At 37.1% G+C, this 23348-nt stretch overlaps 1 protein-coding gene across 2 annotated transcripts in view; it reads right to left on the minus strand.

Annotated features, from left to right (window-relative positions):
• The window catches only part of LOC150078136 (cadherin-like and PC-esterase domain-containing protein 1), a 168449-nt gene that overhangs the window by 19641 nt on the left and 125460 nt on the right, over positions 1-23348 (minus strand). For both annotated transcript variants that reach the window (XM_090385077.1, XM_090385076.1), the window contains 12 exons: positions 13560-13758; positions 11763-11902; positions 10597-10681; positions 9889-10078; positions 7642-7819; positions 7281-7471; positions 6797-7040; positions 5080-5184; positions 4239-4354; positions 4005-4127; positions 2175-2248; positions 1894-1920 (listed from right to left, as the gene is read on the minus strand). In XM_090385077.1, the coding sequence (XP_090241203.1) occupies positions 1894-1920; positions 2175-2248; positions 4005-4127; positions 4239-4354; positions 5080-5184; positions 6797-7040; positions 7281-7471; positions 7642-7819; positions 9889-10078; positions 10597-10681; positions 11763-11902; positions 13560-13758 (1672 nt within the window). The remainder of the gene's footprint in view (positions 1-1893; positions 1921-2174; positions 2249-4004; positions 4128-4238; positions 4355-5079; positions 5185-6796; positions 7041-7280; positions 7472-7641; positions 7820-9888; positions 10079-10596; positions 10682-11762; positions 11903-13559; positions 13759-23348) is intronic.

Genomic DNA, 23348 nt, shown 5'->3' on the forward strand with positions numbered 1-23348 from the left:
TTTAAATCGTACACAAGATCGTTAAATTCACTTTGAGTTTAAGATGAAGCCGGTTTTAATCTGGGTATTCGTATTTTGGTTCAGAGCTGGTATGGACAATTTCTATTGAATCATCTGTGTTTTCCTTTTTAATGTCCGAGTTTCTAGAGTAACGGATTGTTGTTACTGCAGCTAACTGATCTAATGGTTGACGGGATATTCGGATACTAACTTTTTTCCCCTTTCCTTTTCCATTGTTCAACTGGAGTTATACCAAAACAGCAGTCACTGAGATAGTTGGTTTGTTCCCTCCGCACCATGGGAACAGTGAATTGTACTGATACTTTTTTTAAACAGCATCCGAGACACGAAGCCCAATTATTACTTCAGCTTATATGAGAAGCCCACTTCTTGTGCTGAGTAAGAGTTCAATAATAAGTAACAATGTTTACTCCACGCTCATAACTACGACTGATTGATCCGTCTGGAAGTTGGCTTTACATATCCATTTGACATGCTGGAAGCAGGTAGGTGTAAACTCTAGAAACTGATGGAAATTAACCACTGTAGCAAGATGCAGTGGTCCCTTTTCCACCTCCAGAACCTCTCAATCAGCAGTCAAACTGATAGGAACAGACTAAAATCTAAGTAGGTGAAAACTAAAATAGAAAGGCTTGAATTAAGGGTGCTAACAAAAAGCGGGCTGCATATTCAAAATCAGCGTTGAAAATACTCTAAATTCACTATATTTCTATTAATGCTTTTCCATTGGCATTGTAGAATAACATGAGTATATTTATATACACTTAGAGTCCATCCGATATTTTCATATAGAATTGCTGTTCTAGAAAAATCATACACCCAAGCTCACTTATACGAGGGAGATGGGGTTCAAAAAATTTGTATTCACCAAGTAGTTTGATAGAAGGTCGAATTGTATTACACCATGTATTACAATTTTTCAGCATAGTTACCAGACAAAGTGACACATCTGCCACCTCTCAATACAATCCCGCAAGTCAGTTTTGCAGAAGTCCCCTGATTGTTCTTCAAACCACGACTCAGCAGTAAAATATTTTCCACGAAGAAAGGACTTCAGGGGAGGAAAGAGGAATAGGCAGGACGCGGCAATATTTCTTTTTCCTGGCACATAAACAACATTGCACTTTCCTTCTTCTTGTAAGGGGTCAGAAGTATGGGAACCCATCTAGCAGTTCCTTTACTCATATGCAACTGTTGATGGATGACGTTCTCCACAGACCCTACACTAATTTGGAGCTCTGCAGCTATTTCTTTGGCGATATTCCAGGATTAATGTCTCAATTTTTGCAACACTCTTCTCTTACAGCAGTTGCTGGGCGTCCAGAGAATTCTTCATCATGCACCCGAAGTTCTTCCATATTTGAATTGTTTATACCAATGTACAACAACACTAATCTGGGCAATCTTCCCCATAAACAGCTACCATTTCTTCATGGATTGTTTTGGTGTTTTCCTTTGCAGAAAGAGGAACCGAATCATTCTCTGTATTCCATTTTATTCATTGTGACACTTCACTTCATTCAGAGCTGGAAAGAAAAAAAATTGTCAGATCGAAACCAAAATTCGTGTGGTTGGTATAGCGATTTCAAGATATAAAACAAAATAATTTTCATCTTTGTATCAAAACTCCTTCGTGAATACAAATGTTTTCTGAACTCCGTAGTATATATTACAAAACAAAACATATTCCATTTAGATTCGACGGGGGCGCTCGATATCGAAATGTGCTATTCTCTAATATTTTAGTAAAGCAGTGTATTAAGAAGGAAAAATGCACATCTTCCATCCACGGATGGCGAATAAATTCAGGAGTATATAAAAAATCCATTATATTAACAGCAAAAATAAATTTTCTTTTGCTCAGTAACTCACCTTCGCTGCATCCTTCTATTTCCAGATCTGAAATGAAGAAGATGTAATTGTCAGTACAAAGTCATTAAACACAAAAGTCTTTCATATGCAAAATCTTTCGTGTTATTTCTTAAATAATGTTCTAGCAGTTTTTTTCTGCGTCATGCTTGCACTTTGGATGTTGCTTTTATCCACTTTTGTTTTTCTCAAAGGCGTGCATACATTTAAATTCGAAATTACGCTTTTATAAAAAAAAAAAAAAAAAAACCCAAAAACAAAAAGAGCCGAAGGATGAAACTTACTTCCGCTTTCTGGATTGTCGTCACTTCCTCCTGTGTTCCATTGTTTAGTTGCTATGCTCATGTTGGTTTCTCTGCTGGAAGACAAATTTATAATCAGTCAGGGCTTTGAACAGGGGTCAGGGGTTAAAAAAGCTGACAGATTTGATAAATCTGTAATGCTCTTATCGTGCTGTAAATAGATACTAGAACACGAAGAACATTACTGAAAGTATTTGAGATTTTTACAATTAATATGCAAATAAATCTAATTTACAAGTAAAATTAATTGATTGTGCAACAAAGTTTTTCAACCGAAAAATAGAAACGTGGCGTGCTTTCAACAGCAGAGATGTAGGTAGAATTTACAGTTGTACCTCTGTGGAATGAAACAGCGCAAGCGAATTTGTACAGAACATCGTGGTATTCTAAAACTAGGCAGGAAGTTTGGGAATGGAGAGGTATCCACCGTCACATGAGTTTCCGGTGCAGAAGACAAGTCCGGACATGAGGCAAGATACTCTTGAACTTTCAAAATCTTGTTTGTATTATTAACAGTTTAAGTATAAAAGGTGTTGAGACTTTTTTTTTTCTCTCCAAACACGAAAGGTATTAGAATCTATAGTACTTAATACCGTTCCTAGGTTGAAGGATAGGAGAAGACCAAAGTTACTTGTTCACATTAGACTCGAATTTCTGTAGATATTGTAATTTTGAGGAAATACGTGTGAAGGAAGCTTGTTCCAGAAAGCTGAAGTCGAAGGGATAAATGAGGAAAATAGAAAAGTTGGTTCTGTGAATTTGAAGTGGAACAGTAAATGGATGCTGATTGGTTGCAGAACGTATTGGGACTGCTTTGGAAGACAGAAGGAGGAACTATGAGACAGAATGAACAGATTTTGTAGAGAGGTTTTGGGGGTACCACCCCAGATGGGGGAACAGTATAGTAGGGCGGATTTTAGATTTGTACAGAGTGACTAGTTGTTTGAGAAAAAGTAACTCAGAAAGAGAAAAACCCAGTCCTTTAGATGCAGAGGAAGCTATATTTGTGGTATGTTTATGCCGAGAGAGATTAGAAATCAGAGTAACCCCTAGAGATATGCGACTTTGTCTAGAAATCTGAGTGTCATCGAAGATGAGCTTTAGGAGCGAAGGGAGTTTTAGGACTGAAGTTAACTAACTATTAGAAAATTACTTGGAGATCAGCATTTAATGAATCGGTGGTAGATATTCATTTGTGCAGGGCAAGGTTTCTCAAACTGGAAAGTGGAATACAATGTGTTCCATCAGCAAAATTATGGATAGGAAAAGAGTTTGAGAAATAACTGAACTTTGGGGAGTACCAGATTAATGGAGAATTTAGAAGGGTGCTATCTTCCTTCACCCTCAGAGAGCGAACTGGATACCCATTTGCAAAAAAAACTGATAAAAGCCAATTAAGGTATTATCTGCAATTAGTCTTCTCTGATAAAACAAACGATTATATAAAGCATTTGAAGTGAAATAAGACTCTTATTAATATAAAAACGATTTAAGTGATGCTATAGAACAAGTGGTTAAAACTGTTTGCTATTCTAGAAGTAAATTAAATCTAAATTGATGCCATTAATGACAGTAATTCGCCGACTCCTTACCAGATGGCTTTAACATTGTTACCACGGAAAATAACCTCCCTTATTGGAAAGTCAGACTATAATAAAAAGTCAAGATTTAGATTAATCCTTTCTATACATATAGAGGCTCTGCGCCTCGTGTTGTAGTTTAACTTGGAAATGATTTAATCTACGCTAGGTTATTTCTAAAAATAATTTTAATTTAAAAAAAAAAATTACGCTATAGATATCCTGTACTTACCAGCAAGAATTCATCTGCACATCTCTATCAAAAGTATTTTCTTCGTTCTCTTGACTATTGTAGTAAGTCTCCAGGGTCACTAAAAGATTGTGCAAGTCAGCTGTTCTGTATACGGACGGCTCTCTGAAAATAGACAAAGTAATCAATAAATTCAAAATCAGTAAATTTGTTAATTCAAAAAAACTTTGTCCATGATAACTCGAAAGGTTAAAGGCTACGGATTCGGATATTTACCTATTGCCTGCCTGGTCGGCCATTCCATATTTATTCCTCTGGTTTCTTTTCCTCAACATCTGCTCCAGCTCTTTGATCAATGGCCCATAAGTGGTGGCCGTGGTGGACGGGTAGAGCTGTACGAATGCAAATAATGTAACCGATCAGGAAATGTATTAAAATGTCAGTTGTATTTGATCATTAATAACGCTAATCATAGTTATCTTGACGGCTGGAACAAAACATCTTAATGGATGAGGTTCAATGCGGTGAAACCACAATCATTTTAATATTCGAAACAGCCAAACCGACCTCCAAAACACACGAAGCATAAATGGTCAGATCTTACCAACGACGTCTCTCGGATGTGTTCCAAGGGAACTATAACCGCATCGTTAAGTGTGCCACCTGGTGAAACATTTGTTAATTAGGCAATGATGGGTACATTTTTGATTTAAAAATTTTTTTTTTCTGCATTATTCTTTTGTCCTTCCAGCTTAAGTGGATTATTAGAGTTATCATTACCATAGAGGTTGCTTATTGAGTTACTTTTGTTACAAAACTTTACAGCTGTAATAAACAAACCACTTAAATTGTAACCTCTTGGATTGTGCGGCTTTCCGCTGGTTTAGTCTGTTTATCGTCTCCGCAGCGTTTTGTGTTTTCCGCTAATTACCGCGTTTGACGCCGCGGTCATAGTTAGATTTCATTGTGTTTGGACGCGTGCCGAAATTACGAAAACATAACAAAATCCTCATCATTAGAAGACGAATGTTCCAATCGCGACACACAAAAGGAATAGTTTAACCAACTCACGTTCTCTTAAGACAAGTACACTTTTGTACAGCGTTGACTAAGTTACCTGCCTGAATCCTCCCGCTTTAACAGCTTCCCTGCGACTATCCATCAGTATCTGGAGATCACCGTGACTCAAGCAAAGGTCATGGGTTACGTGGCAATTGAAACCCTACGTAAAAGGAACAAAAGAGTTAGCGGAATGGAATCGGGTAATCTGTTAAGAGAAAAGAATGAGCTTGTCTACTTTGGCTCTTGTTGTAATCTAATTGAAAATGCATTCAGAGGAATGAGTTCAATACGTGTTCTTATCAAAATTATTTCTAACGTTCTGTTTAGACTGCAGCAGACTGTTTCCTGAGTCATTAATGTAACGCGTAATTAGAAAAACTGTCATGTTAACGTAATGACTGGATATTTATCTCCTAGTTATTAATATTTAGGTAGTCTGCAGTTATAAATATTAACTACCGTATATATCAGCGTATAAGTTGACCTCTGAGGCTCAAAAAATCGTCTGAAATTGTAAGGTCGACTTATATGCTAAATAAACTTGAATTAGAAAGACAAATTATAGTAATATTTTTTACACAATACATAATTGATCACCTTTTAAAACACAATTGTTCATGGAATTTGTCGGGATAACTTTTTGAGCTTTCGAAAAGTAAACTTTGGTAAAGCAATTTCTTATTGCAAACTTTCTATAGCACCAATAAGAACGATGCCACGTTGTCTTATTGATGAAACCAAAACCTATTCCTGTAGTTTTTAGTTTCGCAACTTCCCACATAAGGGAGTACTGTATATGCTTACCGTTTTCTTTATAATTTGCTGCGCAACGTAATAAAATATCACAGCGCAAATTTTTAAAATATATGGCAGAAATAATTGAATTAAGAAGTAGACATTAAAACTTATACATTTTTTTTTATAGTGATAGAAGTTAATAAACTTAGATTCGTATTAATTAAATTTATTATATAAGTAACAGTATCTAATATTTTAAAAGTAATAATTAAGAATCACACTGATTTTTAATATTCTAATGACAAAATTTTATCTTTCATTGATCTACCTATCAAGTGGAATTCCTCAGTAGTTGGCTCTACTGAAGAAATAGATATATCTATTCCCTTTGGGAAGGAGGTCGAAAAATTGGGGCCTCCCAAGGGACCCTATTTTTTTTCGTATATCTGTGGCCATATGAGGCATTTAAACATGTTCTATTGAAGTCAGTCATATTATTTCATGGCTGATTATTCAAGTTAATAGTTATTTAAATATTATTTAATAGGGATAATATCATTTTATATTAAATATTATTTGAATAATATTAAAAATACAATTCTTAATATTTGTGGTCCTAAGGATGAAACTTTGCTTCATTTTTAATCCCACAAAACTTTGACTTTTTAGGAGTGCTCGCATATACGCCTATTGTCTTCATGTCTGTCCGTCTATCCGTCCTCAAGTAATAACTCGACTCCCAATGGACAGATTTTTATGAAACTTTATATATAGGTGTCTTAAAAAATATTTGTCGAGCCATTCCAAATTTCATTTAAAATCAGACAAATAGAAATCTGAAAATTGTATTTCTTTTTTTCGTAGAAATTCATAGATTAAATGTAGTTTTAATGCAGTATTGTCAGCTTCAGCCAGTTTATGCTCGCTTCGCGTTATTTTTAATTTAAATAAAGTTGTAGAGAGAATGCCGTCTAAGAACATGGTCTGTTGTTTCTTGAAGTGGCTTATGAAGATTTTTTACCCCTGTTTCTTACCAATATTCCAACGTTTCCTCTTGTAGCTGCAATTGTTTCTTCTACATGTCGTGCAACTGGAGAAGGATCAAACAGCAATGAAGCCATATCTTCCACTACCGATCGTTTGACCCGATTGATCTGATAATCTTCTTGTTTGTTGGATTCTTGAAGATTTGGCTGACCATTGACCTCAGTTACAATGGGATGAAAGCTGGAGTTAAAGATAACGTCAAATCCCAGTAACTGAAAGCAGTAGTGACACCTGGGGAATGAAAAAGAAAATAGTTAAGAAGATGGTAAAACAAAAGTTGCTTTAGGTGTTTTAAGGTGTAAAATGTAGACGTAGCCATAAAGTTTCAAGTAGAGGAATCGTGTTCATGGTACTAAAAGCAGTAAATATATTATTATTAGCGTTGTAGAATGGAAACATATCTCAGAGAGGCTAGCAACCTTTTCTGCAAATCACAGAAACCGGTTTGCTAATCAGCTTGACATCACCTACCTGAAATTGCCAAATCCCGGTGGTAGGTTAAATAATTCGGTGGATGAGGTCATTAAAACGAACTCAGCTACTAATAACGTCTGAGCTAACAGTTGGTAGACATTTTCTATAGCCGTGTGTACTACATTTTCCCCATAATTTTTAGAAATGTATTGCCATAATTGGGACAGAGGCCAGGTGCGTCCAGATATCTGAAAAAAGAAAACAAAATCAGTATTGCAGTTAAACACTATTATTGGTAACAAAAACTAAACATTTCGTTTAAAATTTTATAACTAATAATGCAGCTGTTGTTACTGCTACTATTAATAATTATTATGAGAAGTTATTACTTCTGGTTGTATGAAATTGTTCAACTGACCTTTCTGAAATTCTTCGAGTGGTCGTACCGGTGATGGACAATTCCTTGGCTGTGAACATACACCCGAAGAGGAAACAGAGACGTCACTAGAACATAAAGTCGTACGGTGACAGGTTGGCCAAAGACAAGCAGAGGCTTAGGAACGAGTTGCTGTACCACACCTCTGTGCCGACTGTTTCTAAAACAGATAATTCAAGCTGCAGATTGGTAGACTTTTTTTTGTATATCTTCAAATAAACTACATGAAATAATTCGAGTTTTAAATGCGCTAAATTTCCCATAAAAGAAAAAGCCAAGAGATGGCGGATTATCGAGAAAGGTCAGAGGTTAACTCTAATGGTACCCAAGAAACTGTGACATATGACATTGTCAAAGAAAATGATAGGTTAGCTATTAATAAGGTGATCAACCAAAAAGCAGGTGCATCTTCCATGATTGATTGAAGCTAATGCAGGCAGCTACATTCTTGGATATGTAGCTCGTGGATAAATGAACAAGCCATGAAACTAATTTCGTTTTGTTTCCTGGTGGCATCTGGTAATGTCATTATGATTAAAATTTTACACGTTCTGTGACTAATAATACTGAGATGCAATTACGAGGGGAATTAAAAAAAAATAAGCATTCACCCAGAAGTGGTGTGAGGTAAGGTTGAAACAAACGCCATATATTGCATTTTTTCAACATAATCACCAGACAATGACATATTTGCCATCTCTCAGTACTTTTCTGCAGGCCAGTTTTGCAGAAGTCCTCTGACTGTCCTCCAAACCATGACTCGGCAGCAGTGTTTTCCACGAAAGACTTTAAAGCAGGAAAGAGGAAGAAATCAGAGTGAGCAATGTCTGAGAAATAAGCAGGATGTGACAATATTTCAGTTTTACCTGGCCCATCGTCAACATTTCATGTGCAAATTGTGCCCATTCCTTCTTCTGGTAAGGGTTCAAAAGTCTGGAACTCATCTAGTAGACTCTTTATTCATATGAAACTGTTGGATGATGTTCTCCACAGACTATCCACTAATTTGGAGCTCTGAGTCAAGTTCTTTGACGCTAATACGTCAATCTTCTAGGATTAATGCCTCAATTTTTGCAACACTTCTGTCCCACAGTTGCTGGGTGACTTGGGACTTCTTCATCATTCACTGAGATCATTCAACATTTTGAACTGTTTATACCAATGTGCAACAAACTGTAACCTGGGTAGTTTTCTCCATAAAAAGCGACTATTTCTTTGTGGATTGTGTTGGGGTGTTTTTTCTCTTGCAGACAGAGGAACCGAATCAGTGATCTGTATTTCACTTTATCCATTGCGACACTTCACTCCATTCAGCGCTGCAAACAAAAAAAAAAAAAAAAAAAAAAATCAATTGATCTGACAATTGATTGTCAGAGACTTCAAGATTATAATACAGTCAGATCTCGATATAATGAGCCAAACATTGTAATCATTGATTAAGAAATTATTTAATTGAGAAACCACACATTAAAACCACTAGTGTTTTGCTTATATAATCTGTAAAGGCAGAAATGTGTTATTGCTTAGATTGGATGCTGTTGAAGGTAAGCATAGAGGAAACCGATCGACTTTTGAGAGAGATGAGATAATTGATGTTAACGAAGTTTTTCATCTTCGCCGTTGGAGAATAATCTGGAGATCAGCATTTGAGGAACTGATCGTGGATGTTCCAGGAACGATAGTATTTTTCCAGGATTTCCTGGAATTGATGGATAGGATTTCCATTCAGTCAATGGAAGGTCGTTAATATACAGAAGAAAAGAGTGGCCTTTGGAAACTCCAACATTAGTTGAGAAGTTCGAAGACAGAGAATCATCAGATCATTGCGATATCAAACTTTGTAGATGGTTAAACAACTTGTTTTGTTGTTTATTTTATTACGACAAATCCTTTCTATGAAATATTGAAAACTCTTGTTGAAAGACTTGTCTTTGAAATGTTTAAGAGTTTTCGGAAGTCTGCGTGTTTAATTGGGTCTCCAGTTTCTTAAAGACATTGAAACGAGTAATTAATTACCTTAGCTAGGAAATCATTAATTAAACGTTAGCAGACAATGCTGTACTTGGAAATATAATTCAAGAGAATCAATTAAGTGAAGCATTACTCTTCCCCCTGTTCTCCCCAAAGTTCCCAATAAGTACTCGTGTTATTGAACTAACCATAATTTTGATAAGTGCCAAAGTATTTCAAAAGAAAGATACTAACGGAAAGTGATCTTTTAATACTTACTCCTGCAGATCCGCTTGTCCCAAAGGACTGAAAACATCTAGTAATCTCGGACCAGGTGAAGGCGTTCCAAAGGTAATTGGTTTGAGAAGCCATTGTGTAGATAACCCCAGAGTTTCGGCAGCGTGAAGGTATTTGTGGTACTGCGACGGAAGGTTGAAGCAGATGGGAGGGGCGAAATCTTTTTCTAAGGCTACAAAAGATAAGAAAGAAAGAATAATTTTATATTTTAGTTTTACGTAACTTATTTTTTGAAGAATTTCTAACAATAAAGAAAAACGGATGTGGCAAAAGAAAGAGAAACCATCTTAAAATTTAATCTCGTCTTCATTTCTAATGGAAAATCTAATAGGGTCTAATGGAAAAGTCTTGGTATTGTTCTGTGATGAGATTTTTCCGGTTAAATTGATCTCGCCTACTCACGTCTTCTTAGGCAGACTGACGTTGCGCGCGTGTTTATTGTTGCACGAGATAAAACGTGACGTGGCTTTTGTAATGACAGCCGAAGTTTACCTGAGAGATTTTGGCTTTACTTTTCTAGGGGTCAGGTAGAGCACGCAGTTGACGTGTGGAAATCATTAGTTAATGAGCTGAGTCCCTCTTACAGGAGCGAATGCAATCATCTTTGTAGTATAGAAATGTACGCACACCAGGCGCTCGCGCGCACAATCATACACACTTTTTTTTTTCCTTTTATTTATTTTCTCTTACCTGATAGTTTTCGGGCTTCGTTCATTGTACTGCAGAGGGCGTCTTTTTGCCACAAAACACCTCGAATGCCAGGTATCCGGTTTACCTGTAGGTATTAAATAATCACTGATTCAGAATTTTAAATAATTTGTTTTGAATGCATATTTCCATTTAATGCTGTACAAGTTTATGTGAATGGCACCGAATGTTATTTTAAAAATAAAAGGCATTCAGGGACATTCACAATAAAAGGAAAAAGACTTTAAAAAAAACAAACTCTTCTGGTCGCGTGACTATGTTGGGTATGATGGAAAGACTTGAATGTTGTTAGGTGATAAACACATTGGCTTTAATAATTCCTCTCTTTATCCTTATCTTGAATGAGGACATGGCAAGTAGGATGCAAAGTGAAGCTTCAGTAATTGAATCAATATTCAAAGCTCAGATGTATAGTACCTTAAAATTGGTTGCTGACCTCAGACTTTTGTTTGCGAGAGTCTTTGAAAAAATTTCTTTAAATATTGCATTGAAACCTGGTTGAGTGGGAATGTCCCTGAATTTTACGGCAGAGGTATGACCACACCTGCTGCTTGGTGGGACAAATACCTGAATGGCATGGGTACCTTCATTAAGATGTCGTTTCATTGTTCTTTGATTAAATGCCTTTAACTAGCTCACTAAAACATATGCCACTACTTTTCGAACAGCCTTCTTTCTCATTTAGACCAAATGCTAACTTCAAAAACCTCAAATATATTTCAGATCTGGCCAAGCCAAGAAAACATAACTGAATATATATATATATATATATATATATATATGAAAAAAAAAAAAAAAAAAAACGAACACCCATTTTAATCATCAACTCTTAATGGCTGTGAATACCTCTTTTTGAATTTTTACAGACATCCAAATAGAATCAATCAGCTAATTCACTCATACCTCGTATATATGGTCTTACAAAAGAACTTCTTAATTAAGAAAACAAAAGTATTATAATAATAATAAAATTAATTATTGATTTATTCAAAGTATAACGCAATACGCTAACACATCACATAAAAAGTTATCGCTTAGGCTGTGTACCCGGTAAGTTTCTTCTTGCACTTGGTTTAGCTTCGAATTATGTGAGGAATGAACTAGTTCAAACATGTCCACAAACATTTTCTTCTTTCAGTATTACTTACCCTAATATGAGGCTGAATCCGCATCAATTCCTTTTTCTCTAAACACAATCCAGGATCGCCATCGGAGAACGTCATACATAGCACGAGACTCCAGTTTAACGGTTCCGACTTCAGCGTACCCTGACGGAGAGTTTCTGTCTCTACAAGAAGATTGAGAAGGTATAATTATTAGCCCTTTTACTCTACCTAAACTGACAACATGCATATCAAACATACAGCAACAGTACTTAGAGTAACAGGTTTTGAAAAAGTCTTCGATTTATTTTTATAAGTAGAGTCGACTAAGATCTACCCCTGGACCATTTATCGATTGCCATCAGTAGAAGAAAACTCATAATGTTACCCTCTACTGCTCCCCATTCTTTCCCTTCTCCAATTCTCTCATTGTTCGTGACTCATGTTTTCTTAAATCACAAGTATTTTACGAAAAGATTGTCTTGGTGAAAAATCGAAGAGATATTCCACCGCTCGAAGATACAAATCCTATCTTTACTGTGTCCATAAACCGATACGGAAGCTAGTTGGAGCTTCTTCGTTATCTGTTTGCGAGCACGGGCTATATATATAAATATATATAACTGTAATGCTGTATAAAGAAGCAGTTACCTAAATCAGTAGTTTCCAAGAAAAGGCTCAGATAGTGCGTAATCTTCTTCCGATGGATGGAAATAGCTCCTATTTATACGTGTGCACTGAGAAACATTTGAAATAACCGTGTATTTTTGTACCAAAAGCTATCTTTCGCTAACATCCATACAATTTCTGCATTCGGTTTTTGGCGTAGCCCAGTGGATTATTCATTGCTGCATCATCTATTGCCCTTGACCCACAACAGTTTAGGGAAATGTAGATAATTTAATTTTTAAGAGCCTGTAGGAATATTTTGTATATCTGTGTTGCTGTAAGCTGAAGTTTTATAGGGACATTTTAGTATCTATAGCGAATTTTATAGAGGTTATATTTAGTTTTCTTATTTTCAAATAATTATTGAAGATACTGCTTTTGGATCCCTGATTTGGAAAAATTTTATGAAAAAGATGCCACAAATGAATTCTCCATTGCGATATCAATGATTTTGATAACGCAGTAAATATTATTCGTTGCTAAGAAACCAGATGGGTTTCCATTGATCGATTTCATTTATCTTTTGATGTTTCTGAATCTTACCACGCAGGATTCAGCTTTTACATGATATGGTGGACGCTGGAGGTCAAAATCGTGTTTCTTTAAAGAACAATTTTCTTCATCGAGAAGATTTTAACTTTGGGTTTATAATAAACACGTTTCTGGAGTAGAACCACGCTTGGCTGATGGTCAAAGCAGTGATTCTCTTCTGTGCTCCGCTGTCGAGATCACGTGTCAGCGTATCTGTCGTTTAAACAATGTGTGCATTCTCCGGATAGCTGGCGGAATGGGTGTTATTGTACGCCACGTGACACGATACTTGGTCATCCGGCACACACTTAACTTTTCCCATTTGAGTTGGAATTTTGCTTCAGAGCCATAAAAGGGTCCTAATAGGTAGGAAATGGACTGGTAATCTCAACTTTCTGAACCCGTTCGCGTTTTCAAATGTTTTTGAGTTTCATACATCGATCATAGTTTGCAGTTTCAAAAGCAGGCGTCCTTTTGTACGTTTAGCATGAATGGGTTGTGATTTTCTAACTGAGAAATGCCAAGCAGATATTTTACAATTTCTTTTTCATAAAAGATGACTGTTTTTGGGTGTCGGACCAAATATATACATAAATTTAAAATAATTTTACGTAATCAGATGAACAAAGACAAGTCACTTACTGTCTGCCATATAATATACAGTTCTGTTAGTCTCTACCAGACGATGTGTTCTGTACCAGGGAGGGCTGTGAACGACAAAACCACGCTTCTCTAGTGTCTTTTGGTACAGAGGTAGGTCCCTTGTTATTACCGTTTTTTGTCCTCGGACAACCGCTGTTTTGCGATATTCTCTTAAAGATTGCAGTGATATTTCTTCAATCTGAAAATAAACAGATTTATTTTGATGTGATGATATACATCAGAATAAAGCAACAGTAACAACAACAAAAAAAAAAAAACTCAGTAAGTATTCGATAGAGTGAAAAGTAGCAATAAAATGGTCGAAACGAAGGCACATTGCTGCCATTGTTAAAAAAACAAAGATGGATGGAGAAACCTAGATGAATTATATGATCTAGTAATAATTTTAGTAACAATCGCTGCTATTGTTAAAAAAAACAAAGGCACAAAGCTGCCATTGTTGAAAAAAAACAACAACAACAAAGGCACAAAGCTGCCATTGTTGAAAAAAAACAACAACAACAAAGGCACAAAGCTGCCATTGTTGAAAAAAAACAACAACAAAGGCACAAAGCTGCCATTGTTGAAAAAAAAAACAACAAAGGCACAAAGCTGCCATTGTTGAAAAAAAAAACAACAAAGGCACAAAGCTGCCATTGTTGAAAAAAAAAAACCAACAACAAAGGCACAAAGCTGCCATTGTTGAAAAAAAAAACCAACAACAAAGGCACAAAGCTGCCATTGTTGAAAAAAAAAAACCAACAACAAAGGCACAAAGCTGCCATTGTTGAAAAAAAAAAAAACCAACAACAAAGGCACAAAGCTGCCATTGTTGAAAAAAAAAAAAACCAACAACAAAGGCACAAAGCTGCCATTGTTGAAAAAAAAAAAAACCAACAACAAAGGCACAAAGCTGCCATTGTTGAAAAAAAAAAAACCAACAACAAAGGCACAAAGCTGCCATTGTTGAAAAAAAACGACAACAAAGGCACATAGCTGCCATTGTTAGGGAAATACAAAGGCACGTCGCCACCACTGTTAGGAAAATGAAAAGCGCATGGCTGTAATATTATTGTAGGTTTGTCTAATATTTGTAGCCATGTTACAAACATTGGACAAAGTTCCCTGTTATAATTATCCGACAGAGCAGAAGATCCCGTTTTTTTGTTCCGCCTACAAGTGTTAGGCGGAACAAAAAAAACAAAAGAAGGCGGTTATGTGAAATTTCCATAAAACATAAAATTGAATCATTACTAGATCATATAATTCATCTAGATTTCTCCATCCATCAACAAACAGGCAGTCTAATTTTCGGATGCAAAGTTTGAAATCTGTCTCCTTCGTGACAGGACAGTGGGTTCGCCACTTGATCACGCATTTGAAGAGGTTTGGCTTGAATCCCTCCAGAGATTAGAATACTCTTATAAAGGGCTCCTAATCAGATCTGTAGTTAGCCGATTGCAGGAGGAGGGAGTAGAATTTCTCCTCTTCACATAAGGTAATTTGTTTTAAATGTAAAGTTAATTTTTACATGCCTTAGTATACTGAGTAACTGGAATATTTAGGGACCTTGGTGGATGACTAATGATTTTGGTAACAGTGCCCTATGATCCATACTGTCTTGGTTATATCTCTTGGTAGCCTATCTCTCTCTCTCTCTTGGCTAATAACATTATCGCTGTATGCCAACTGAATGTAATTAGATACGTGGGTTCTAATGGAACAAACTTCGTGCAAGTGAAGTTTGTTTGATTGGACAAGCACCACGTGTTCGAGAGTCAGTTGTGTAACCACGAGGTGACGGAAAACAGACTGACAACTAAATGACTTCGCCACATCCTTCAGCATGACACGATGCAGCGTGTACGTTATCGACAGCCTCACTGCGTTTCACGTTTGATGCTGCGTACCATCGGTAGTCTGTACGTGAACGTCGAATTATTCCAATGGAGAGAGTGCGAGAGATGTGGAAGTTATCAAAAGTGACAAAATTCGTTTTTGTCATTGACGAAACACGACCACGTGACTTTAACGTAAAGATGAGAAAGCTGAAACCTACATTGTAGGATTGACAATTTTAAATCTCCCATTTTGTCGATAACCACATAACTATAGTAACACTTTTTTTTTTTTTTTTAACAGTAAACAATTTCCAGGTGCAAATTAGCACTGACATGCGCATTTGGAAGAAAGAAATCTTGCGCATAACTTTGAAACTTTGAAATCTAAATGTTAACTGCGAACACAACACTTGCATCTGCATTCATTGGCCAAATACTGCCACCACGAACGCAGGTTTCTTCCCTAGAGGACTTTCTTGGACTCCCCGAGGTAGATGTCACGTCGGTTCTTTGACAGCTGCGCTATTGGACTCGTAAAATGAGTCAGGCAGCCGACAATGAATGCATTTGTGGATTTTACCCTCTTCGGCTTGAAGAGGGACGAAAGCACTCAATTTTCTTCTTTTAGAATTTCGTATCTCCGAACATCCCAAAACGGATAGATTTTATTTTTTCTTCCTACATTTGACGAACGATCGTTAACATTTTAATTATCAATCTTCTACATTCCGTCCCTCAAATAATAGTTACTAGTATTTGGAAAGAGCGTCCTCTATAGGATATCAGAAACACCACACATGATGTTGGATACAAGAAATATTTCGAGATTTTAATATCAACTATTTTGCATTTTATTCTTGAACTACTTTCTGTAGTGTACTCGTACAAGATCGTTATGATTTCATTACTCAGAAGGTACACTTCATGTCCCTCACATTTCCTTTATTGGTTGCGGACTCTATCTCCAAAGATAAACTTTCTTGTTAAGTCGGCATTATTAAAGCTGGATGAAAAAAAGATGATGCTACCAGCTCTTATTATCGATTTGGATCTAGCAACTTATTTCTTCACAAGACAATTATCTTTCTCCTCCTATATTCTGGACTTCCCATTAACAAATGATATTTCAGAGCTGTTTTCTTTCCCCTCTTTTTCGATAAGGAAGATTAGGTAGCCCAATTCGGGTGTAATAACTCCATCTAGTGGAAAAGCAGCACAAATATAAACATGTAGAAAGTATCTTCTGGGAGTTCATATCTTCCAATTTCGTCGACAATAATGGTGGAAATAGGTCATACATAAATATCACTCCAGTTTCTTATAAGAAACAGATTCAAAATTTACAAACCAAATCTTGTTAGTTGTTTCAAAGCACTTTCTTTACTCCACCTGTAAATCTTTACCGACCTTTGATCTCATTAAAAAAAATTTTTCAAATCTTCCTTCTTTCTTATATTGTTTATACCTGACCACATCATTGTCTTGTTTACTTACAGGACCTTAAAATATTTCACTCTCTAAAAACATTCTTCGATTTTACACGGCCGAGAAGGATTTCTTTAATCCGATTACTCATTATTGGATAAACAAAAGTTTTTCCAAAGCTGGCAACATCTTGTTAGTAACAAAGAGCAACATCCTTGTGCAGCTCTCTAATGGATTTCTACCCTATATAAAGGTAGACATTGGGATCAACATAAGAGAGGAGGAACAAGTAAACACGAGTTCCACGACCCCTCGTTTTGTGTAAATGCTAGACTCTTAAAGACCCGGATGTCATGAACACGAACGGGATAAAAGGCCAACAGTTCTGAAATAAAAACATCCAAGGCTAAGTTACTGTCAATAGACTGGGGGAGGGTTGTTCCCGTTTTGTTTAGAATTTACTTCTAGGCAGTTCAAGTCATGAGAAATCTGTGGTGAATTACGTGACCAAGTATTCGGACATTCATAGGTAATTTGAAAAGAAGAGTTTTAATTTAGAAACCCAAGACTTAGTACGCTGCTTTTTGGGAAGCCTCAGTTCTACTGAGCATACTATCCACTAACTTCCGATAGATGTAGGAGGAATTTGTCTTCGTTCTTCCTGAAAAGCAACTGCAATTTGAAAGAAGGTTCTTTTGGCTGCGGTCTAATCCTGCGCTCCAATTCGTCCCATAGCTGTTAAATTGGAAGTTGGGTCCAGACTCGTTATATGATATGTACAGTGATCGTACAGGTTGATCAAGGGATCAGTCCAAGACTAGGAAAAGAATATAAAATGTTCACTGCTTTCCTGTAATCCCTTATCACGAAAGCGTCATAAGAAATATTACATAAGCAATCCAACCAGATAACTGGTTCCAGATAGTCCTGTGACGCTTTCCTGTCCAAAGAAAGATAAAAGTTCATGCTGGTTTGTAAGTGCTAGTTCTTTTAAAAAAAAGTTCTTGGATATCTGTTGGGCATGGAGCGTTGTGTTCCCGCTGACCACATAAATCATGGATTTCGTGGATTCAGGCGTCCTACAATTATTCCTCGTTGAAAGTAAGTTCCGATCCATGAGTGGTACTGGTAACATATTGAGCCGATACGCACTCGCAGGAGACTTTTGGTACACAATATACGTGGAGGGGGTTGTCCGAATATTTGTGGTTATAGTGTTTAAAATTTTTGGTTTATTTTCTGATCGGTTTGTCTAGTTTCTGGAGGGACACTCGCTGTCACTCCAAAAACTAGACAAACCGATAGTGTGAATAAACGCCATAACAATTCTTCTCACATAAATTTATGTATTAAAAGAACTACCGCATTGTGCAGATTGGGAGGGCTCTTCAACTGTGAATCATATGATTAATACTCCAATATATGAAAAATAAGGAGTAGAATTATCCACAACAAAGACATCAACTTTTGATGAGAAAACGCACACGTTTCCATGGTTACTGTGGGATCAGAAAAGCCCAACACTCTCCATGTCATTGAACACTAGGTTATTTATTGCCGTTGTAACTAGGCTGGCCGAAGAGAGAGGTACGGATAAGAAGCATAACAGATACTTAGTGATCAACCATCGCTAGTTTTTTATTATGAGCAACCAACAACTACCAGAATAAATCATCCGGAGTGTGTCAGTTTTGAATAAACAACCAGGTCGAGGGGATGTTGTCTGAAATGAGATTAAGCAGGTCGCTATTTCTAACATATATTCATCTTTTCGGGTGGAAATAGGACTGAAAATGTAGGCCCAGCTTATGAGACAGGCCACATAAACGGGTCTTTGTTGGACATCCTTTTTTTTTTTTTTTCTTCTAGCAGCTTAAAATTGCTGCCATATTAAATTATTTTGCATCTCGTGTTGTCACGCATAAGTAGACAACAATAAAGAATACAGGGGCACCACGTGCTTGTTGTCATTGTAAGTAAAATAGGTCGATGTCGAGCAATTTTTGGGAGTCGAAGAATAAGAGGCTGCATTTCAAAATTACAAAGGCTGTCGGGATAGTGTTGCGGAGAAAGAGAAAAGAAAAAGTTGGATGAACGAGGAAGGGATGGAGTCGTAGTTTATTCGAAGCAATTTTCGATCGAGGACGTACTGACAGGGGGCGCTGTCGTAAATGCTGAATCGAAGGAAATTCAATCGCGAAACTTGACGCACGTACGGGGGGGGGAAGGAGGGTAGTGCCGAAGCACGTAGGCGAGCAGAAAGAAACGTGCGAGGTGAAATTTCGTCACAATGCACGGGGCAAATCTCATGAAAGTTTCATTGTCGTGGGCCCATCTACTCTTTCTGTTCTCTTCCTGATCCAATCTGAAGTCCCTGCTTCGCCTGTCGACCCCGGTTTACTCGGAGGCAATATAGAGTCATCTATTACGGAAAGCCTACCAGCGCAGTAATTTCTGTTCACCGGAAACACACACAAAAGGAACACAAAAGACATTCTCGGTCCGTGGCTTCCTTTTCTTATTGCCAGATGTGTGCCGTTAGCTAAACACAAAGAAAAATTCACTAAAATCTTTCTCTCTCTCTTTCTGCGTAGCCATTTCACTGCAGCGCATGTTAAGCTCCGACTGTTTTGACTGTCTGTGCGTGCGTGTGTGTCTGCGCATGAGTGGAAATGCTTCCTCTCTTCTTCTTCTTCCTTTTGCTCCGATCCCTGGAGAAATCTACTGCTCTGGAGCTCTATATATCAACTTTCCACTCATTACTGGTCCACAAAAGCCGAGATGGGATTAAATATTCACGAGGATATACAAATTAGGATACGCTGGCTACCTCTGAGAATTCATTACGAGGTAACTTTATCCATTGCCTTGGAAAGAGTGAACGGGTGCACGTGGACTGGCCCTGGCCCGCCCATTTATAATGCGAACGTTAATAGGTAATATTATGCATCCTTTGCATGCGTCGAATTATCGTGTAGAGTTTTGACTCCTTGTACAGGAAATTTACGTTTAGTCGGTTGGATGGATGGATGGATGGACAGAAGGAATTTTTTTCTACTTGTGTATCCATGCAGCCTTTGATGGATCCATGAGAATGAAGCTAGAGGATTCAATCCTCTACCTTCCACATTTTCATTAAGGGTCCATGAGAATGAAGCTAGAGGATTCAATACACTATTCATCTCTAGAGAGAGAGAGAGAGAGAGAGAGAGAGAGAGAGAAACAAACAAAAGAAAAGGTGGAAGAAGAGATTAAGAAAGAAGAAGAGGAAGGAAGGAATTGAGAAAGGAAAAGATTTAGAAAGAAAAGAGGAGGAAGTTTAAGAAAGAAGGGATTAAGAAAGAAAAAATAGAGGAGATAACTTGAGAAAACAAAAGACAGAATGAGAGAGAACGAACGACAGGAAAGCCGAGAAAGAAGAGATGAAGAAGAGGATATTAAGAAAGAAGACGAAGAAAAGTTTAAGAAAGAAGGGATTAAGAAAAAAAATAGAGAAAGACAGGTTGAGAAAAGAGAGACAAAAAAGAAAAGTGAAAGAAGATATTTAGAAAGAAGACGAGGAAGATATTTAGAAAGAAGACGAGGAAGATATTTAGAAAGAAGAGGAAGAAGTTTAAGAAAGAAGGAATTAAGAAAGAAAAAATACAGGTTGAGAAAAAAAGAGGAGAGGGAATGAACAACATGAAAGTCGAGGAAGAGGAGGAAGTTGAGATTAAGAGAAAAAGGGATTAGGAAAGAAAGATAGGGTGATAAAAAAGATAATGAGAGACAGAACGAAGAAATTCGAGAAAGAAGAGATTAAGAAGTTAAAATAGAGAAAGAGAGGTCGAGAAAGAAATAAAAAGACGAGAGAGACGTGCATATGTACAATATTTGTCATCTTGTGTTATATTCATTTCTTCAGGGTGTATTCTACAAAACTGAGAACGAGCTGTGCATCTTGCGAAGATTAAAGTGCCAGTCAGGCAGCCTGGAAGCCATGTAATGGTTTTGAATTGAGTGCCTCCATCGTCCTCTTAGGATGTAGACTGGAAAGAAGATAACTCAACTTTCACCATCCCTACTCTGCTATTCTTTTATACTTCTCTAACAGGCATCGGTCGATAGAACGCAATAATATTTTGAATACGCGGTGTATATCGCATTTAGAACGACCTGAAACTTTATTAGAATGAACAGAACGCGGCACATCTCTTCCGTAAACGGAAGCCGGCTTCATTGTGCCTGCAGCTCCCTCGGATGGACCGACCGACAGATTCCGCGTGTCCAACTACGTCATCGGTTCTTCGTCAGAAGCCCACCATCTCTAACAGCATTTTTCGTACTTGCACTCTCCTACTTTGCAAGAAAGGATTATCTCATCTTCTTTCCATCTGTTCTTCCCGATGGCACTTTTAATCACGCTACTTGCAATGGCCGCCCGGTCTGACAGAAGCTCATTAGCGAACTTGGGAATCGTCCGCCCACTGATAATCTCCGACAAAATAGCGTTGGCGCTATTTCGATTCCATCGCTTCTTTTTTGGCCCGGAATACCCGCAGCTGCCCCGCCCGTTTCGTTACTGCCAAGATTAAGGAACACACACACACACACACACACACGGTTATTTGTTTTCTGTCGAGTTAGAACAAATAGAACGTCTTTGGTTAGAGGTTACAAGATTATTTGTTCTTCTCTGGCTTGGTCCTGGAGAAGGAAGATATTCGGGAAGAAATAATAGAAGAAATTTAAAGACATCGTCCGAATTGGAGTGCTTTGCTTGACACTAATCACACAGAATTGACTGTATCCAAATGGCGTTTGGATCTGGTCTATAAAAAAAAAAGAATCCACGAATTTCCATTTCCAGAGTCATTTTGGAAAACAAAGATGTAAATACCTGACGTACTATGCATGCCTTTCGTCACAGGCGGTCTTAAAAGGCAGAATTTTCTTTACACTTTTAAAAATTAAGGAGCCAGTGGAGAATAATTCTATAGTGCAGCTGAATTGGAGCGCTGAGCTAAACGGAAGTGACCCACATTGCAGGAAGTTCGTTTAATAAGTATTGCTGTCGATGATATTGTCGAAATTATAAATTGGAGCCAATATTGTCTCTGTAGCATTTAATCATTCTGCAGGTTGGTAGGAGAAAAGTTCGAGTGCCAATAGGCGCATTTTTCTGTTATCTGCTGTATGTGAGCAATGAGAGCCAGTTTTAGAGTGGCACATTGCTTCGTTCCTTTGATTTAACAAAAAGACTATATTATGCAAAATTTTAATAATTTATAACTTTGTTTGTCATATATACAAAATAAACAACAATCAGCAATAAACAGATCAGTGATAAATACAGAAACAGGTGTTTACTCTTAGTTATTGTGACAGTGTTATGGCTCGATGGAGCTGGTGAGAATTTCCATATATTTTGTTTTTATTCCTATCTAGCATCATGTTTCATCAACACACTTTTATTTTTGCAGTAGCTCCCTGCTTTGCCATACCATTATATTACTGGTGCAATTGACTGAATGAGGGAGGGGGGGATCACACGTGGTTTGAGAATAGCTGTTCCCCATCGGAATAAAGCTATATTCCAGGTTCTAGGGTGCACATCTATTGAACGAAGGGAATGTTGCTTCTTTTCCTTCAACACGTTCTCTGAAGAAGAGATAAGCACCACATCTTGGAACGTTGAGCTCGGTTGTGCATTCCAATAAAACCAAAACCAAACTCGGTTGTGCATTTGTTTCTTACGTAGATAAAGTGGAGTATTTTTTAAATTTTATTTTATGGTGTTAGTCTAAATTATTAACATAATTTGGTTAGAAACTACACCAAGCGCTATATTATTGGTGTAGCACTTCGTGGGTAAATTACAGAAAAAACATGTTTGATGAAGCGAAGAACTTGTTAAATTACATTCATTTAGCTCCAAAGAGAATTCTCTTTATTTGGATGACGTCACAAGAATAATAGCGATATCCACAGAGGGAGCTCGCATATCAGGAGAGTTTTATATGGCGCGTGTTTCCAAGTCAAGCTACGTCACCTGACTTGGTACATGGTAAGCATGATAATGAGAGTGTTTGATATTTAATGAAACACGAGGAGGCTTAATGACCTTTTGCCTTACCCAATAATATGATTACGAAAGAGAAATAATTAAATAAATAAATAAATAAGATCTTTATTGTACAGTACATCGGTACACGCAGGTACCACGACCATACAATACCCTTCACGGCACCATGCCAGGGGTTAACAAACGGCAGAGATAACCTCGCCGGAATTATAAAGATTAATTTTTAAAAAATTAATTAAAATTAAAAAATTAAAATATTAATTAAAATTAAAAGATTAATTAATAAAAAAAAAAAAAAAAAAAGTACTCATAGCAGATAACATTGACTTGAAAGGAAAACTAATACAAAAATAACAAGTTGTGATAACAAAAGATTTTCCTCGAGTCCAGTTTTCTGAGAGTCTCTTGCCCCGCCAAACCGATCTGAGATCAGTTGGTAGTTGTGGAGACCACGTGCAG

Source organism: Mastigoproctus giganteus, chromosome 11 (genome assembly GCF_048544385.1).
Source record: "Mastigoproctus giganteus isolate SK-2022 chromosome 11, ASM4854438v1, whole genome shotgun sequence".
NCBI classification, from domain to species: domain Eukaryota; kingdom Metazoa; phylum Arthropoda; class Arachnida; order Uropygi; family Thelyphonidae; genus Mastigoproctus; species Mastigoproctus giganteus.